At 35.5% G+C, this 19,149-nt stretch overlaps 1 protein-coding gene across 1 annotated transcript in view; it reads left to right on the forward strand.

Moving 5' to 3' along the window:
* Positions 1-15,241, forward strand: part of Fen1 (Flap structure-specific endonuclease 1) — a 30,679-nt gene extending 15,438 nt beyond the window's left edge. The window contains exons 2-8 of the mRNA XM_083113490.1: positions 974-1,076; positions 3,327-3,493; positions 4,686-4,795; positions 8,185-8,388; positions 9,682-9,900; positions 11,843-12,028; positions 14,922-15,241. Of these exons, the coding sequence (XP_082969616.1) occupies positions 974-1,076; positions 3,327-3,493; positions 4,686-4,795; positions 8,185-8,388; positions 9,682-9,900; positions 11,843-12,028; positions 14,922-14,987 (1,055 nt within the window). The 3' untranslated portion in view covers positions 14,988-15,241. The remainder of the gene's footprint in view (positions 1-973; positions 1,077-3,326; positions 3,494-4,685; positions 4,796-8,184; positions 8,389-9,681; positions 9,901-11,842; positions 12,029-14,921) is intronic.
* Positions 15,242-19,149: the final 3,908 nt, after the last annotated feature.

A 19,149-nucleotide genomic window follows, 5' to 3' on the forward strand; every position in this document is an offset into this window, starting at 1 on the left:
CATTCGTTAGACACTCATGAAGCGAAAAACACAGTAAAGTGTCATTAGCATCAAACCAAACTCTCATAACATAAGAGAGTTGCCAGTAATAATGTAAATGTCAAACACCATTGACACAATTAAAGTAGTAAACTGGAGCATTGAAATTTGGTAATGTATTTTTCTTTTTACAAATTAAGCATTTGTGATCTGGTCGTATATAAATTATGTTAACTGTAATTAACAGACATTTAACTGTATAACCCTAACCGTTATTTGTATTTTTTCTTGCATTTTTCCCATTTTGTAACTTTAGCATTGTATGATGTTTTCCATACCCATGGAAATGGGTCAACGGGAATAAATAATTTATTATTGTTACCTAACATCCCTAACCTAACAACATCATCATATTTGTATCTCCATTATGTTTTGGGGTGCAGAAACCACAAATAAGTTATGTATTTGAGCTAAAAGTATGACCAACTAAATTGAAAAACTTCCTATTATGGGCCACTTTCACCGATCTTTCTCCCGTCGGAATTGAAACAACACCCATGACGTGAACGAACACACAAAAATGTCGCTATTCAACTGAACACTCATAACATAAGAAAAACACCAATAATAATGTCATTGTCAGCTTACTAACACCACCGATGTCAGGGTAGGAGTTCCCTACTGAGAGCCGTTTTCAAGCATCAGATTGCTGTAAAACTTGGCACGGACGCTATGGAGATCATGAGGAAGCAAATGCTGATGAAAAAAATTAATTAAAATTTTCACCACCAGGTGGAGATCTGGCGCTGGGTTTGAAACTTCATCAATTATATCTAATCACTCATAATTAGTCTAAAGAGACAGAGAGAATGACGTAAATAAGCAACGTGAATGTAAATGTGTAAGTTGAAGAAGTGCAGTGTAAGAAATACTGGTTTTTAATCATCTCTACAGTTTCCTTCCCTGTCTCTTTTATATTTGTTCTTTTTTTTAGGGCGCAAGGTTGCTATTGATGCATCTATGAGTTTATATCAGTTTTTGATAGCAGTTCGGAGTGAAGGAGCACAGTTGATGTCTACTGATGGTGAAACAACAAGGTATGAGGCAGAGTAGAGTTGAAAGTGGTGGTTGGGGAAACGTTTTTCATATTGGGTTCATAAACAATGCTAGAAAAAAAAATAGTAGTAAAAAAGAGAGAACCAGGTAACCAGATCTATTATTACCCAACACCAGGGTGGATAAAAATCATAACTTCTATTTTTTTTTTATTTAAATCGATTTTTTCATTTAAAAAAAAACACTTAAAATTGCTTTTATGGTTTTTGGCACCGTACATTTAGATTTTTTTTTGTAATAGAAAGGCTTTTTCTAGGAAACTAATCTAAAATATTTGAACCGTTTGATTAAAGCAAATAAAAAATTGTGTAAATATACTGATACTGTATATGTGTGAACCTACTATGGAAATGTTTGTTGAGTGTGTTAATGAAATTATAATAATTTCAGTAACTTTTCTTCCATTCAAAATAAAACATTCTGGGTGTACTCTATAATTGTAACGTAAAATATTTTCTATAGTCTTTGCAGATGAATTTTGGCAATTTTTTTAATTATAGTTTGCAAAATATCAGCTGCCATGTTTTATTTACAGTTTAATGATAATGGCACTGTTTACGGTTTAGCATGATTAGTATTTTTTTGTATCTTCTACACAAAATTTTTGCAATTTTTGGCTATAGAAATTACTGAATTTTAAATGAGGTGTGTTTACAGTTTAAATATTAGATTTCCTTTCGTATGAATTTCTTTTCCTTTCTTAGAGCCTAATAAACACCATTAATTGATTATGAGATTAATATAATTTCACCGAAAATGATTCTGATATTTAGAAAATTCTTATGTACATTATTCTATAAATTATTTAAATCACAATTCAAGTCAATCCACCTTGCCCAACACCCAGGTATTTCTGGCCATCCCCAATAGAAAAGTATTTTACTTCTCGATGTAATCCCACGCTAGACTAATTAACTTTCCCCAGCAATTCACTAGTGCTTGGATACTAGCAGTGTAGAAAGATTACTTAGTATGCTGGGGTCATTGGACTGCTTGCTTCACCTCTTTTTGTCACTGCTGAAGCTGAAATGCTGGTGGGCCTCCAAGAAACTCCTTTTAAGGGTGCATAAATCACTTGGAGCAATGTCCAGACTGTAAGGGGGGTGTGATAGCAACTCCCAGCAAAGTTTCTGTAGTGCAGTGGTCCTCTACCTTCATGAGCCTGCAGCCTGGTAAACTTGTTTCTTTAAAAGTTCATGCCCTGATTAAATAGTATTCTATTTTTAAACTTTTTATGTTAATTAATATGTACCCTTGGAACAAAACAGTGACTGTTTTGTTTTAATATGTTCATGCGAGACCCAGCAGCCTAATAATAGGTAGCAGTAATCAGTGGCATGCCCAAGGGGGGGGGGGAGGGGGCCTCCCTTTGGCCCAGTATTCCTAAAAAAAAAAAAAAAAGAACATCAAATGTAGGAAAATATGACAAAATGAGGGCTGACTACCAAGAAAAAGTGTAAGTAACCCCTCCCATTCGAAAACCATGTGCACGCCACTGGCAGTGATGTGTGTATGCATAAAGAGGGTGTCTACCAGTCAAGAAAAAGTAATCAAGAAATTATACTTGTGGTCAAGGATTTTTGCTATCACAATGATTGATTTTTGTTTACTTTATTTTGCTTTTCTGCCCCTTTTGGCTAATCACGAAGATGAATGGTGGTAAATGAGATGGATGAATGGACAATCACAAACATATAGGGATGACATCAAGAGCCTCACAAGATTATACTGGCCTCAAGTCCAGATGCCAGGGTCTTGTTAGTCTGCCAAATGCAGTCTAGGGCGTACTACATGGAAGGGAACATTAATTATTACCTGCATTAATACATAAAATAAGTTTAATTCTCTTGTTAAAGTACAGCTTATGTTTTTTTTTATGGGTCGAATAAATAAAGTTAAAAAAAAACAAGAAAAAGTCAAGAATTTTGGATTTGTTATTTTGGTAGACACCATGATAAGTGATAGTCTGCGTCTATGTATAAACATTATAGCCTATGTAAATTCACTTGCTCTTGGTAGACAAGGTTCAGCATTATTAAGAGGCCATAGGGAGGGGGGATTGCCCCCAAGTCCCCCCAAATCTCCGCCAGTGGTAACACATGTAGAGAATGTAAAGTACATGGCAGCAAGCATGGGCTTGATGGAATGCAGAGTTCAACAGACTTGCACATAATCTTGTGGATAAGTTATGCTGTTTTTTATTATTATTTGTTATTCCCGGTTTCTTGCAGCCACCTGATGGGCACCTTCTATAGGACAATTAGGATGGTTGACCATGGCATAAAGCCAATGTATGTGTTCGATGGGAAGCCTCCTGAAATGAAATCTGGGGAGTTGTCAAAGAGAGCAGAGCGAAGGGAAGAGGCTCAGAAAGCTCTAGAAAAGGCTGAAGAAGCAGGTAAAGTAGTTACGTAGCTCCAGCAGGTTTCCATTAACCAGGAAATCATGAAAAAATCAGGGGAATTTAAGGCGAAGAGGGACAATTATGCACCAGTTGTGCATTTATTTCAATATCGTAGTATTGGACATTGCTATTTAAAAAAGGGATTAGCATGCAAGAGAGTATGAATTTCTCTCCATGTTGCAAGTGGGAACTGTTTTCAAAGTTGATTAGTATGCTAGACCCGGTGTTTGAAAAATATGATTAATAAGTATTTACAGAATCCAATGTATTCCTTATGGGAATTCAACTTCAAGTTACGGCTAATTGGGAGTTTTGACTTTTCCTACTACTATGACATAGTTCAACTTGTCCTTTTTCCATCCATGTACTTTTGTACATCATTGGCATTGGATGTTTGATATTCCCAAGAGAACAAATAAAATAATGGTCCCATAAGCCTAATGCATTTCTCCTTGCCTCCTATGGCCATGCTGGCAGTGTTGCCGAACTTGTAGTGCATAAAAGAGCTAGATTAACGAAGGCAGCAGAAATTGCCTCCTAGAGTAGTTTTAAATGTTTGAGGAGTGGGAACGCTGCTATTACCATTAGCTTTAAAGTGCTAGCAATTTATTCTTAATTTTCACAGCCTAGATTTGGTGGCATCACCCATTTCAATAATCCACTGATGCTTATATGAAATCGAAAATAAAGGATTCCCGGATAACAATATTGCCATCTTCACCTTTGTCACGGCGCTATACAAAAGTAGCTGGGGAGGTAAGAGGGGGTGGGTGACGCAGCCAATGTAACAATATCCCATCACATGCAAAATGTAGACTCATGGCAAAAGTTGGTCTTTGTGGGCCGGAGCCAGTGGTGGTATCATAGTGGGGCAGGGGCGGGTGCCACAGTTCACAGCCAAGCAAGTGCACAAAAGACCCAGATCTGGCTCCAAAAGAGCAAAGTTGGCAACAGTGATCAGCAGCTGCCGCAGCGAGGAAGACCATGGGGAAATTGTCCCTTTCCCCTTAATGCCTTTTTTTTGCCTAGGATTGGAAACTGGAAACATTTCACTTTTCAGTTCACTAAGAGTATTTACCACATTAAGATATTTAATTTTTCTGTTCAATTGTAAAATTATGAAGAGTAGAACTTGTATAATTTCCATGTACTAAGTTTTAATGATGCCCATCTTACTCTGTTGTAGGTGATGCTGAGCAAATCGACAAGTTCAACAGACGGCTTGTTAAAGTTACCAAACATCATGCAGACGAGTGCAAGCAACTGTTAACATTGATGGGAATCCCGTATGTTGAAGTAAGTACCTTTCTCGTCTTTTATCTTGTTTTGGAGCGTAGTTCTGTAGTAGGTAAAAATTAAGAGAACAGTTTCTTTCAACCTATGGACCTGGTTTACCCAGTATGAATATTCTTTACTGATTCCCATTGCAATTGATATAGCCTAATCGTAACATTTACGTCACTGTAATTTACTTTTGTGGTGCAGTGCTGATGCAAAACTAATGAAAATAATGAATGCACTTTGCATATTTTCTAGGATTTTAAGATTGTGAAAGTAATATACTGGTATAAGTCCAACACTACTGATAATGTTTTCAATAAATAGAGGTATTCTATTGATACTTGATTGATACTCTATTCTAATTTTAATACTTGAGCCTCCTCTATGGTGTGACCTCCCCCATGGCGCAGTGGTAGCGTCATTGCCTTGTAATCAAGGGGTCCCGGGTTCGATACCTGGTGGAGGCACAAGTGGTTCGGATCCCACTTTAAACTGTAGGTCCAGTCCCGATTAGCCTTACTGTGCATAAAGTGGACTTAAAACAACAACTCACACACTCCTCTATGGTGTAATGATAATACTGTCACTTCGTAATCAAGGTGTCGAGGGTTCACTACCCAGTAGTGACACATACTGGTTTGAATCCCACTTTAAAATGTAGACTTAAAGCGGACTTAAAACATAAACTCAATGATATTGAGACTTGAACATTGTGGCAATATGAAATTGTTCAGAAGAGTTTGAAATGAAACTAACATGTTTATTCCCATACAAATATAACAAGCACAAAACATTGTGAACATGCGTAGAAATTGTAAAATAATGTAGCTTGAAGACAGATTTTTTAAGTAAAGTTGAAACTTTGGTTCATTAAACTTTTGTAATTGTTTTATTTGTTTTGGAATGCAAAAGTAGTGATAGCAAAAGTAGTGATAGCAACAATCAAAACTTACCATGAAGAAAATTAGTTATAATTAGGGCTTGGAAGTTGATGACCTAAAATATCTATAAAAAAAATGACCTATAGAATAACCTTAAATTTATTTATCAATGCCCTAAAAATAATTTTCACTCTTCAAATAAAAGCTTCATTTTTTCATAAAATACAAGAGAATAGTTGAATAATTCAAGGAAATCCATTCTTTCGCATTTTAAACTACTGAAGCAAAGGGTGACAGATGAAATTTGGCCTATACCGATAAAGTACCGATATAAAATCCAAATGGTTCTTGAAGATTATGAATGGTTCATTTACCTCCTCAGTAAATTTATGTTACCAGATGACTGCAATGGAAAAGAAGCTGCACATTTAGACATTTACATTTTAAAAAGTAGATAATGGAGATTATATGTTTCTATCCCTAAAAAATCATAACAAAATGACAAAATATTGCACTAAATTATACAGGGTGAAAAATTACAACTTTTATTACTTCAAATCTCATTGAGTTTACTTTATAAATGCCCTGAGATAATTTTTTGACAGTTTAGCTTTTATTTTTATAGAGGAAGAGAAAGAAAAGAAAGCTGTGTGGAAAATAAATCAAAATTCTCTCGATCTGTTGTCTTCGTTAGTGTTCTTTGCAGAATAATAATCTATCACACAGACGGAAGATTATTGCAAGATGAGATATCTTGAAGTTGATTAGGTAAATTAGAGTTGGAAATTGTTATACAATTAACATTTTCTCTAGATTTATATATCCCGTAACATTTGTGACTTGTGTTTGTACATGTATTTCGAGTGTGAGTATGTGAAATGGGAAACGTAAACTCTGCATCTTAAATTAAATATTTAAATATATACCGTTTAATTGAATTGAATCTGAATTTTTGGATACATTGGAATCACAAAGACACTGTATATTGTTAATATACTGTATTTTTAGGGGGGGGGGTGAGAGGCGGTAATGGGAATGGTTGAAATAGAGAAACCATCTTCTTGTAGCCTTTAATTTTTGGTGGCCGAGTGGTTAGCACATCGCGGTGCGATGCCAAGGGTCCCGGGTTCGAATCCCGGTCGGGCTTGGTTGTTTGTGAATGTCCATTCATCAATTTCATCATTTCATCACTCATCCCCATCTTCGCAAATTAGCCAAGAGGCACAAAACGCGAAGTAAAATAAACTAAATCAAATCAAACCTTTAATTTTTGGAAAGTTCGCCTTGAAAACCAGGAATTATACTTGAATTTTATCATGGTCACCCTGTTATAAGATATTTATAGACATATCGGATCTGTAAAATTATCGGTAATATTACTGATGTACTGATTTGGCTGGCTATGCTAGCAAATACCGGTAATGCCGATTGATCGATCCCATCCCTAGGAAAAAAGCAATAAAGGCTAATATACTTTTCTTTATACAAGTATTTACTTGAAAGTTACATAAAATATGCTGCAAAATTTTTCTGTAAAGTCATAGACCTCCTTTCAGGGAAGATTTCAGTTAAAACTAATATTGTGCTTTTGCATAATGGATATACTTGCTAAAAATACTAGGTTAGGAAATTTAAATATGTAAGGTATGCTAGCAAATGCATCTAAAATTCACAGAACAACAGGGAAGGAGCAAAAAGAAACCTAAAAAAATAATATAACATGCAACAAAAATTGGGGGAAAACATACTGGAAATGACATAAAGAAAACGCTGTTTTCTGGTTCTAACTGAAGGGAAACAGACTAATATCACAGGGTGTCTACCAGTCAAGAAAATCAAGAAAAAGTAGAAATTATGCTTGTCAAGAATTTTTGATATTTTTTTTTTTTTTAATATAGGGATTTGATAAAATTTAATATTTGGAAATCTACAATTTTATTGAGTTGTGGTTAAGATTTTTTCACCTAGTTTCTTAAGAATTATATTATTTTATGCATAGAGTTTTGTTAAAATATTAAAGTAATGTGGCCATTCCCCATCCAGGACGAAATCTGAAGCATTAATTTTTACATGCATTAATAATTAAAGTAAGTGTAAATCTCTTACTAAAGTACAACTTCAGTTTTCATCTTTTCACTTTGTGTTAGGGATTTTTCATTGAATAATCTATTTTCTTAATTTGCAATTATACCTAAGTAGGGGCTATTAAATACATATTTAGGAAAGAAAAACAAAGGTCAAGAAAAAGTCTAGAATTTTGGATTTGTTATTTTGGAACACCCTGTATCAGGTTTAGCATTGTCTTCAAAGCCCAGGAAAAAGAATTGTGTTTCATCAACTTACAAGCCCTAGTTATATTAGAATGCATAATTACACTGCAAGTGTGGAATAACAATTTATTAGATCATTAGTGGCCGAGCACAATTTTACCAATGCCTTATTGCCTGACGATGAGTACGAGCATGTACAAAATAATCTGACCCATTCCTAGTGTATGTTATTTTAACATTGTAATCATTACAGGCCCCCTGTGAAGCAGAAGCTCAATGTGCATCATTGGTTAAAGCAGGAAAGGTTTATGCAACTGCAACGGAAGATATGGATGGCTTAACTTTTGGATCTAGTGTTCTCTTGCGTCACATGACCTTCAGCGAAGCACGCAAAATGCCCATTCAGGAGTATCACCTTGATCGCGTTCTGGAAGGACTGAACCTTAGTCAAGATGAGGTAATTAATGAGAAGTACAGTGACACTGAGTTTTAAAAATATTGACTTTGCAAAACCCTTTTTTTTATTGATCTGCTTGCTGAATGTTTGCTTTGTGGATTTTTTTTATTGTATTTCAGCAAACTGATAAAATACTAGTTCTTTGCCTTTTTTGTTCCTTGGTATGAAGACACCGGCATTAACATTTTAAACTTGTTTTCGCTGTGGCTATAAAAGTTATTTTTCAGAGGTATAGTGCCTATTTTGCTGGACCTTGTTTAAAAATTCCCTTTTTTTTGTGTAATTTTTGCTTACCTTTCAAACTTTTTTTTCCTATCTTAACCCTCTACACAGTACACTGTAGAAGATTAGTTGCTTGTTTTGTGAGTGACCCTGCAACAATTTCATCCGACCATCATTCAATTGATCCAATATATCTATAAATATCTAGAGGCATGCAAATTTCGTTTTTGACAAAAACACGAAATATGAAATATCATGTTGTAATGTTCATTTTTCATGTTTCTGAAAGGTGTGAGGCACATTTTTCTATCCTGTTTTGTCACGAAATAATGCGAAATGAACTGCAAAATGCGAAATATACTCTTAAACACGAAATTTACCGTTTATATACCGACGCGACACTTTCTGAAGTCTGAAGTATCCTGTAAGTTATGCAACTCACGGAAAATTGATTAATTCTGCTGTAAATATTTGAGAAGCAAAAACGGATCGCTTTACACAGGTATAAACTTAATACTCTGGTAACTTCATAAATGAGCTATTAGAAGCGGTAAGTTTATTTTGTGTAATAACTGCAGTTTTTAAATCAAATTTAGGATTATATTCACAATTTTAGAACCAAAATGTCATTTTATATAGCACTTTTGATGTGATTATTCACCGCTATAACACCGAAATTTTATTTTATTTACCGCTTTTGATCCCGAAATCGACTCTGTTTTTGTACCGAAATTTTGCTTTTTTTATTGACCAAAAATATGTGCCTCTATAAATATCTTACAATTTTTTAGTGCCATATTTTGTCCTTTTGTTACAATTTATATGTTGTACAAATATAATCTCCATTCTGTAATTTTTTAATCTGTCTAAATATGCAGCTTCTTTTGCATTGCAAAAGCTAATAACATTCATTTATTAAGGAGGTCAATGAAACATTTGGAATTTTATGTCTGTTTCACATAGTTTGTAGTTTAATTTATGATTATTTTTATCTTGAAGTTATGGTTCCTGACTTTAGACTCATCCTATATTATATACATTTAATGGCATTGGTAAACTTTTTTTTTTCAGTTCATTGATTTGTGTATTCTGTTGGGTTGCGATTACTGTGACAGCATCAAAGGCATTGGCCCAAAGCGAGCAATGGATCTGATCAAACAGCATCGTAATTTGGAAACTATTCTGAAGCATTTAGACACCAAGAAGTACCCACCCCCAGAAGACTGGCTGTACAAGGAGGCACGACGGTTGTTCCAAGAACCAGATGTTGCAGATCCTGCATCTTTTGACGTATGTACATAGTGATACAAAAGTCGCACAATCCTCACTTTATTTACCTATGCCAACACTTTTGAAGAGAACATTTCATTTAATTTGCCCCAAAATTCTGAGAAAGTGGATTTTATGATTAAATGATGTTATTCTTGAATATTGTAAAGAACAAGCAAAACACTTGTAAATTGATGTATGTTGTACAGCAGCAATACAGTGCTTATGCATCAACAAACTGCCATCAGTATGGGTTAAGTTCAGAGCTACCAGGTGTGCCGGTTAATAATTCTTAATTGATCCCAAAAGAAAACAAGTGTATCTGGGGAGAAAGGTAACAAATGCTTTATTCAAAGTATGCGCCATCGCTAGCTATACATTGTGCCCATCTGTCCGTCAAATTTTGAGGAGATCCAGTCAGCAAGCCACTGTTCGACATCTTCGTAATTGTTGAAGTGTTGCTGGGAAAGTGAGTGAGACATCGCTGAAAACAAGTGGTAGTCCGAAGGGGCTAAGTCTGGTGAGTATGGCAGGTGGGGCAAAAATTCCCAGCCAAGTGCAGAAATGGTGTGTGTGACGCATTTCACTGTGTGTGATGAGGCGTTGTCGTGCTGCAAAATCACTTTTCCGTGTCTTGTCGCCCAATCTGGGCACTTTTCGATCAATTCAGGGTTCAAATTGATGAGTTGTTGACGGTAACGAACGGCATTCACTGTTTCACCTGGTTTCAGAAGTTCATGGTACACCACACCCTTCTGATCCCACCAAATGCACAGCATTGTCTTTCTTCCAAAGCGATTCGGTTTTGCGGTCGATGTTGAAGGTTGTCCTGGGTCAACCCATGACTTTTTGCATTTTGGGTTCTCGAAGTAGATCCATTTTTCGTCCCCAGTCACTATCCGATGCAAGAAAGACTTTCTTTCATGCCGAGAAAGCAACACTTCACACACCATTTTCCCCTTTTCCATTTGTCTGTCGTTCAGATGATGTGGGACCCATTTCCCTGCCTTTTGGATCTTTCCCATGGCATGAAAACGATCAGATATGGTTTGGCGACCAACATTTAACTTCTCTGCCAGTTGTTGTTGCGTTTGCATATCATCTTCGTCGAACAGTGCTTGCAATTCAGTATCTTGGAATTTTTTCGGCTGGCCCAGGCAATCTTTGTCTTTCAGGTCTAAATTGCCACTTTTGAATCGTCGAAACCCACGCACACACACGTCTTGCGTTAGGACATTGTCACCATATGTTTCCACAAGGATACGATGGCTTTCACTCACGTTTTTCTTTTGATTGAACAAGAAAAGCAGGATGTGCCGCACATGCTCCTTATTTGGTTTGAAGGTCAACATGTTTCCCACACAAACCCAATATCATGATCACTCGCACTCAGTTGCACATCCACGGCATTTTGACAGGTACTCTCCTGGCAACACACTGACGTAACAGTTGAGACTCTGCACCAACCCTTGCTTCCAGCACCAACCAGCGACGAAATTAAGAATTAACTGGCACACCTAGTATTCAAAATGTAAAATCCATTCACACCTTTTTTTAAAATTTTTGCTCTTAAAATTCTTCTGGGGCTTCTTGCATCTCCCCCAGGGCAAAATATAAAAACAAGAAGTGTATATAAGCAAGCATGTGTCTAGAAATATTTTTGTTTATCTGCCTTTCTGGCACTTTTCCTCATTCTATTCCTGTAGAAATATGTTTACAATATACACAAATTACTGGAGAGTACTGAAACATTGTTTTAAAGTAAATTCATGAAATATTGTTTTGAAGTACAAAAAATCTGTTCTTGAAATAAATGTAAGCAAGTATTCTAGCAAATGACCATTGGCTGCATTTTGATTATAGAAACATTTTGATTTGTTGAACTGTTTGCAAAGCATTTGAAACAAACACATAATTTGACAGTTTGATATGTAAACATGATATGCAAAATATTACTTTTTAGTTCAAGTGGAATGAACCAGACGAAGAAGGCTTGGTGAAGTACTTGTGTGGCGAAAAGGCTTTCAGTGAGGAACGAGTTCGCAATGGGGCCAAGAAGTTGATGAAAGCCAGGCATGGGTCTACGCAAGGTCGCCTTGATTCCTTCTTCAAAGTTCTTCCAAGCACAAACAACAGTGTCAAGAGAAAGGTAAGATTTTTTTTTTTTATGTATTATGAACAAATTCTCTTGGAGTTTAAATTTCCGAGCTTTCAAGACCTAATGTCACACTCTTCACGGTAGAACTCACCTTATTGATAGTCTAAGAGAATCTGCTTCACTCTCTTCGGGGTAGAACTCACCTTGTTGATAGTCTAAGAGAATCTGCTTCACTCTCTTCAGGGTAGAACTCACCTTGTTGATAGTCTAAGAGAATCTGCTTCACTCTCTTCAGGGTAGAACTCACCTTGTTGATAGTCTAAGAGAATCGGCTTCACTCTCTTCAGGGTAGAACTCACCTTGTTGATAGTCTGCTTATGTTTGAAAACTATTTCACTAAAAATATATTAACAAAACTTTAAAAGGTATGTAAAAGAATATACATAAAAATTAATAAATAAAACAACCATCAGAGGATTGAAGTTGTAGAAATTGTCAAGAGGTCAGAGGTTGAATTGATAACTTAGTTGTAGATACTTTTCCAGCATATTGGTCTTTGATGGGGTCTGCAAATAGGCCATGCAACACTTTCTCGGTCTAATTATTCTGGAAATTATGCAAAATTCAAACACACTATTTTACACAAAAAAACATATTTTGTGATGACATATTACAATTTTCAAGTATGAGGGTCACTGTTTATATTTTGAGCCTAACAATGAAAAAACAGGAATTTGGCATTGAAAACTGCTTTATTGTTTTTCGAAGTATTCTCCTTTATGGTCAATACACTTTTACATTCGTTCAAACCATTTGTCAAAGCAGTTTTTCCATTCTTCTTGAGTCACCTCCATAATATGGTTTTTGAACGCATCAACGGCGTCTTCCGCCGACGAAAATCGTTGTCCACGCAATTCATTCTTGGCATTCGGGAACAAGAAGTCATTGGGTGCCAAATCAGGACTGTACGGCGGATGACCCATCAATTCGATTTTTTGACTGTTCATAAGTCTGTTGTTAGACGAGATGTGTGACAGCTGGCATTGTCTTGATGAAGAATGATCCGACGGCGTTTGTTTGTTTTCCGTATTTGACCGAAGACCTCTGACAAACAAATTGTTGCGTACCATTCAGAGTTGACCGTTCTACGTTCCTCTAAAGGCACAGTTGCCACATGACCAGTTTTCCCGAAAAAACAGGCGACCATTTGTTTTGATGTGCTTCGAGCGCGAACTACTTTTGTTGGATTGGGTTCATCTTGAAACACCCATACAGTCGACTGCTGTTTACGTTCCGGCTCATATGCATATATCCATCATTCGTCACCTGTTACAATCTTATATACGTCTTTTGAAGCACCACGGTTGTATTTATTGAGCATTTGCTTGCACCAATTGACGTGAGCGTCTTTTTGAGTTTTTGTCAAATTGTGTGGCATCCAACGAGAACATACCTTTCTCACAGCTAAATGATCATGTAATATTTTATACAAGCTGGTGGAACTAATGCCTATGGTTGCCTCAATCTCACAGTATGTCACATGACGATCTTGCAGTATTAGGTTTTGCACAGCATGAATGTTTTCTTGAACAACAACTGATTTTGGACGACCTTCGCGAATCTCGTCGGTGAGCGAATGGCGGCCACGATTAAATTCGTTATACCAGCGTTTCACAGTGGCAAAGGATGGGGCTTCATCGCCAAATGTGGAAGTAAGTTGATCGATGCACTCTTGTCTTGATAATCCACGTCGAAAATCGTAAAAAATCATCGCACAAAAATGTTCACGAGTTAATTCCATTTTATTGTTATCGCGGAATCTCAAAATATAAATAGTGACCCTCGTATCTCTCAGTATTTGTGGAAATCTGTATGAGTATCGGCATCGCTTCAAAGTGGTATCAGCTCAGCCCTAGAAAAAGCAACTAAAAACAATACAGTTTAGCTCTCATCTTAAGATAGGTGTAATCTTAGGAATTACAAGAAAATCTCCACATAGTTGTTTTGAATGCACTGGTAATATTTTTATGAATCCCGTATTATATACATTCAATCTTGATAGTCCCAACATAGCAAAATTTTCATGATGGATGCGGTAAACGTGGTTTGAGAATTATTTATGTGAAATTTCTTATTTCCACGTTGCACAATTTAATGGTTATTTCTAGAGGCATGCATATTTCATTTTTAACAAAAACACTAAATGTGAAATAACACATTCTAATGTTAATTTTTCATGTTTCTGAAAGGTGTGAGGTGCATTTTTCTACCCTGTTTTGTCACGAAATGAACTGCAAAATGCGAAATATACTCTTAAACACGAAATTTACAGTTTATATACCGACAGGAGTTGTGGAAAAGTGATTCATTCTGCTGTAAATATTTCAGAAGCAAAAACTGACCCCTTTATACAGGAATAAACTTAATATCCTGGTAATAATTTAATGTGCTATTAGAAGGGATATGTTTGTTATGTGTAGTAAGTGCAGTTTTTAAATTAAATTTGGGATTATATTCACATTTTTAAAACCAAAATGTCATTTTGTATACCGCGGTTTGACCGCTATAACAGCAAAATTTGATTTTATTTACTGCTTTTGAACCCTGAAATTGACTGTTTTTGCACCCAAATTTTGCTTTTTTATTTACCAAAAATATTTGCCTCTATAGTTATTTCCAATTAATTTTGAAGACTCAAGTCTTCATTCACTAAGGGTAGCGCATCTGGAGCAGCCACCATACCCTTAGTGAATAAAGACAGTCTTCAAAATTAATCGGAAATAACCATTAAATTGTGCAACATGGAAATACGAAATTACACGTAAATAGCAAAATGTGATTAAATTTTCCTGCATTTTAAGTTTTCCAGTTTGAGGGCCCTGTAAAATGTAAAATCCAGGCTCCACTGTATGTATCTCTTACATCTCTCTTACTTTTCTCTTAGGTGGATGATAAGAAGTCTGCTAACAAGAAAGCTAAAAGTGGAAACAAATTTCGTAAACCAAAGTGAAATATTTAAGAAGTTATTTTTCTACGTTATTGGACTCGACAGTAATAAAAAATTAAATTATGTCCTTGGTATATCTTCATTTTTGCAAAAATGAAATGAAGTCCAGTGCAAAAAAGGAAGTTTTTTTAAGTATCTTTATCATCATTCTGATTGATAGTGTATTTCTCATCTTAAAGGATTTTCATCTGTACAGACCGCATGTAATGTACCATTTTAAACAGTATCATCACTATTGTAACAAAATCTAAGAAATAAAAGATTTTCTTTACAAATTTGTAATATCAGTGTATGGTAATCTAATAGAACCTTGCTTCCTATCTCTCATTTGATTGGTCTCCGATAAAAATTTTAACCTGAAAACGTTTGTAGGTACACTTCGCAACATCTTATTTGACCGCCCTGAAAAATTTCAAAGTCCGGAATTCGTAAATTTGGCAGCATAGTGCTTCAGAGCCAACTAAGAGTAGCCAAATTTGCAACATTTCTTCTTCCTGAATGAAAACGCTCGTGATTTTTTTTCATTCTTTCACATTCCATAAAGTAAAGATACCCTAAAGCAGTAATAAAATATATGAGTAGACAAAAAAATGTTAAGTAGAAATACGAATGTTGAAAATATTTCAAGATTCTTCGTTCTGAATTTGAAAATAGGAAAATGTATGTGCATTGTGAAACACTGAACAGGTTCTCATCCACCTGGAAAGAATTGCGTTCACATTTGAATGAAAGAAGGCAAATTTATGATGATTTTATGCGAAATGTTAGTAAAGATAACTTGCACACCACCAAATGATTCTGTAAAGTGTGTCTTTTCCTTGGTTCTTGGCGAAAATGGTTTGAAACTCCGGCACAATGTTGCATCAACTGAGATAACGTGTTTTACTGAGCTTTCCGTTAGCAATCTCCTGGAGTAGTTGGTTAGATGACAGCACTTTCGTTTTTTTTCCTGTTTTTGTCAAGATCGAAACATCGTAGGTTCAAATCCCACCCTTTCCTTATTATTTTTTCCTTTTTATCTACCTAGTACGAAGTGTTCTAATAACGTAATATAATATTGTATGATATAACTGTAAATATTTATGCGATGCATACTCAGTGGCAGCGACTGGATTTCAAAGCTGATGGGGCAAGGTGGAGGGAGGGAAAGGACAGTTTCTTTCCCTTGGTAGATAATGTTTAGCATAGTGCTGGGTCATCTGCCCCTCCACACTCCATAATTGTCACCACTGTGCATGCCTCAAGTAATGCTTCTACTGTTTTTAATCTTTCAGTGATTGGCAGGATTTTAGGAAATACTTTTCCTTTCATTCAGCTGTTATAAGTTAACACATATTAAGAACTTACATGTCAACTTTCTGCATCCGGAAATGCTGGACATAAATCGCATAAATATCAACGGAAATATCCAAGAAACGTAGATAAGCATTCTCGTCCAAAGCCGTGTACTTCCCGAAAAAGATTTTGCAAAGAAGTAGGTTTGAACCCATGACCTTCCATTCCATAAGCAAACGATCCCCCTACACCACACGGTTCACGTTATTTTATGCACTCCCACTCCATTTTATCCCACTTTAAACTGTCCAGTCCCGATTAGCCTTACTATGCATAAAGTTGATTTAAAACACCAAATCAACCAATTCATCTCCTTTCAGAGTGGGCCTTCTATGATACTGTAGTCAGCCAGCATCTGAAAATTCAGTTCTGCTTCGCGTATACCAGAGTGTAATTGCATTTAATATTGTGACTAATTTAACTTTAAAACTACAGATTAAAGCAATAATAGTGTCCAGAAAAAGAACCTCAAAGTAGATATTCACACGAAGTATTTTAATCCATTGCCAAACATTTCAGTTAAGAATAACATTATGCTTTTCCATTGACCGTATTTTCGATTCATGGCTGAAAAAAAGTTGATTTTTCATCAACTTCCGGACCCTAATTAGTAATTATGACCATTGAAAAAGTTGGAGGTAGCTTATTAAAATTTTCGTGCTGAGGGATCGTATAGTCTCATATCTCCACTTCATAATAAAGAAAAACATCAAGTTCATATTTCGAAAATGACTTGGAGTTTTCCACCACGAAAATATGTTTTTCATAGTTTGAAGTTTGTTAGTATTATCTTTCAAGGTTTCAATTGTTTTAATTTAACACATATTTTATATTTCATACGTTCCTCTCTCTTTTCATAGTCTTTGGTAAAAAGCTGAAATTTCTTGTCAAACATGGTCTGGTTCAAATGACTCCTTTTCGCTCTCCTGTTCCTACTTTAAACAAACAACAAAATACTTCGTAACTAAACGATTGCTTGTTCAAAACACGGAATTTTTACACAATTTACAAAATATGACAAAACGCCAATAGACATGTTCATCATTTTTCCCTTTCAGCGTTTCTCGATTTTATCTGAATTAGTTTCCTCATGAAAATTGCCATGAGGAAATTATAGATATGACATTATGTGTGAATTAGTTTCTTCAAACTGGTAGCACATTTTAACATGAGCTACCTGGAGAAGAGATAGCATGCTTGATTCTTACGAGGGAGGTTGTAGGTTCGATTCTCCACCTAGGCAGGATTTTTTTTCAGGAGTATATCGTTGGGTGTAAAGTTTATCCACAGTGCTAAGAAGTTAACATTGGTCTCTGTATTTCACGAGGTGAAAGGAAATAGTAAGAGAAAGTTATTTTGATGATAGGAGGAAGTCACATGCCACGATGAATGAGCAGAATCAAGTTATGTAGAGCTAAGTCTGTAATGGTGGTTTCGAATATTGCAAAGTTAGTGCAGAAAGTTTGTTATATCTGATACTCGTACTTTCTGTTCAAAGAAGAAAAACATTTTAGATACAAAGCAGTGAGGAATTAACGATCATTATGAGGTTTTGAATTTTTTGTTTGTCACTCACTATATAGATACTTATCAGTATTTTCTTATCGAATCGGCCTTCGTCGCAATAACAATTTATTTATGTTAATTAGCGATTTACTATTAGTTTTAGACGCATGGTAAGATGGTGGTGAGGGGATGGACAACAGTCATTACGAAGAAACGGACATAAAAATACCAATCTTAGCAATTTGAACTCATTAAACGCTCTCCTTCGTTACAGTACTGCACTACATCACTACTTAACATAACTGTATATCTTTTTTAGTATATCGAAATCAAATAATCAATGTTTTAGGTGTCAGTGAAGAACAAACAATACATAACTTAAATAACATTACATTTTGCATCCTGAATACATATATGTGATTTGTGTATTAATCATGATGTGTGTGTTAACACAACATATGAACAATAACTAAAAAGAAAAGTTTTGACTTTAAATCCTGGAAATCTCCAACTTCTAAGGGGAAATATGCGCAGAAGGGACGTCCCTCAAGTGTGCATCGGATTAATTTTTTAAATATTCTAATATCAACGGTATCTGTTCAGCAAACAAAAAAAAAAAGAAAGAGGACAGGGTGGGATTTGAACCCGCGACCTTTCATGCTTCATGAAAAATAAGGATAGCAGCACCTAACCAACTGCTCTACGTTAACTTAATGACGTTATACCTTTAAAAACATGTTGACGTTTATGAAGACTCCAACCTTCCTGTTTTTCAAGCACATTTTCTCGAGAAGTCGTGTAAAATATATGTTTTTGAGAACTGTTCGATATTATGCAAGGTATTGTAAATAAAATGTCGCATAAACTCCTCACAAATTTGCTTCTTTCTGCACAAACTTGATGGCAATTTCCTCCAAGTGGAGAAAAATTCTATTCAGTGTTTCAAACCCCCAAATTTCAAGTCGAGCAAACAGAATCGTAAATATCCTTCAAGGTTCTTTTTCCAATTTATTATTTTTGTTTGATTGTGTATTATAATAGCTGTTTATAGTTTCTAAGTTCATGGAAAGTGTTAAATTGAAAACCTATCACCACAGCGTTTTTCGTGTAGTGGAAGGACCTACTCAAAGTTGGATACTCTCACTTGGAGCTGAAGTGCAATGTTGTTAAGTTTACGATTTCGGGACTTAGAATTCTTTCGGGGCGGTCAAATAAGATGTTGCGAAGTGTACATTGGGAGTCACTCAATGTTCTCAGTTAGCAAGGAAAGAAAGAAAAATAGAATCTGAAATATGGTTAACATTGAAACATTGAATATGAAAAG

The sequence above is a fragment of the Lepisma saccharinum genome, chromosome 27 (assembly GCF_977018435.1).
Source record: "Lepisma saccharinum chromosome 27, izLepSacc3.1, whole genome shotgun sequence".
Taxonomy (NCBI): Eukaryota; Metazoa; Arthropoda; class Insecta; order Zygentoma; family Lepismatidae; genus Lepisma; species Lepisma saccharinum.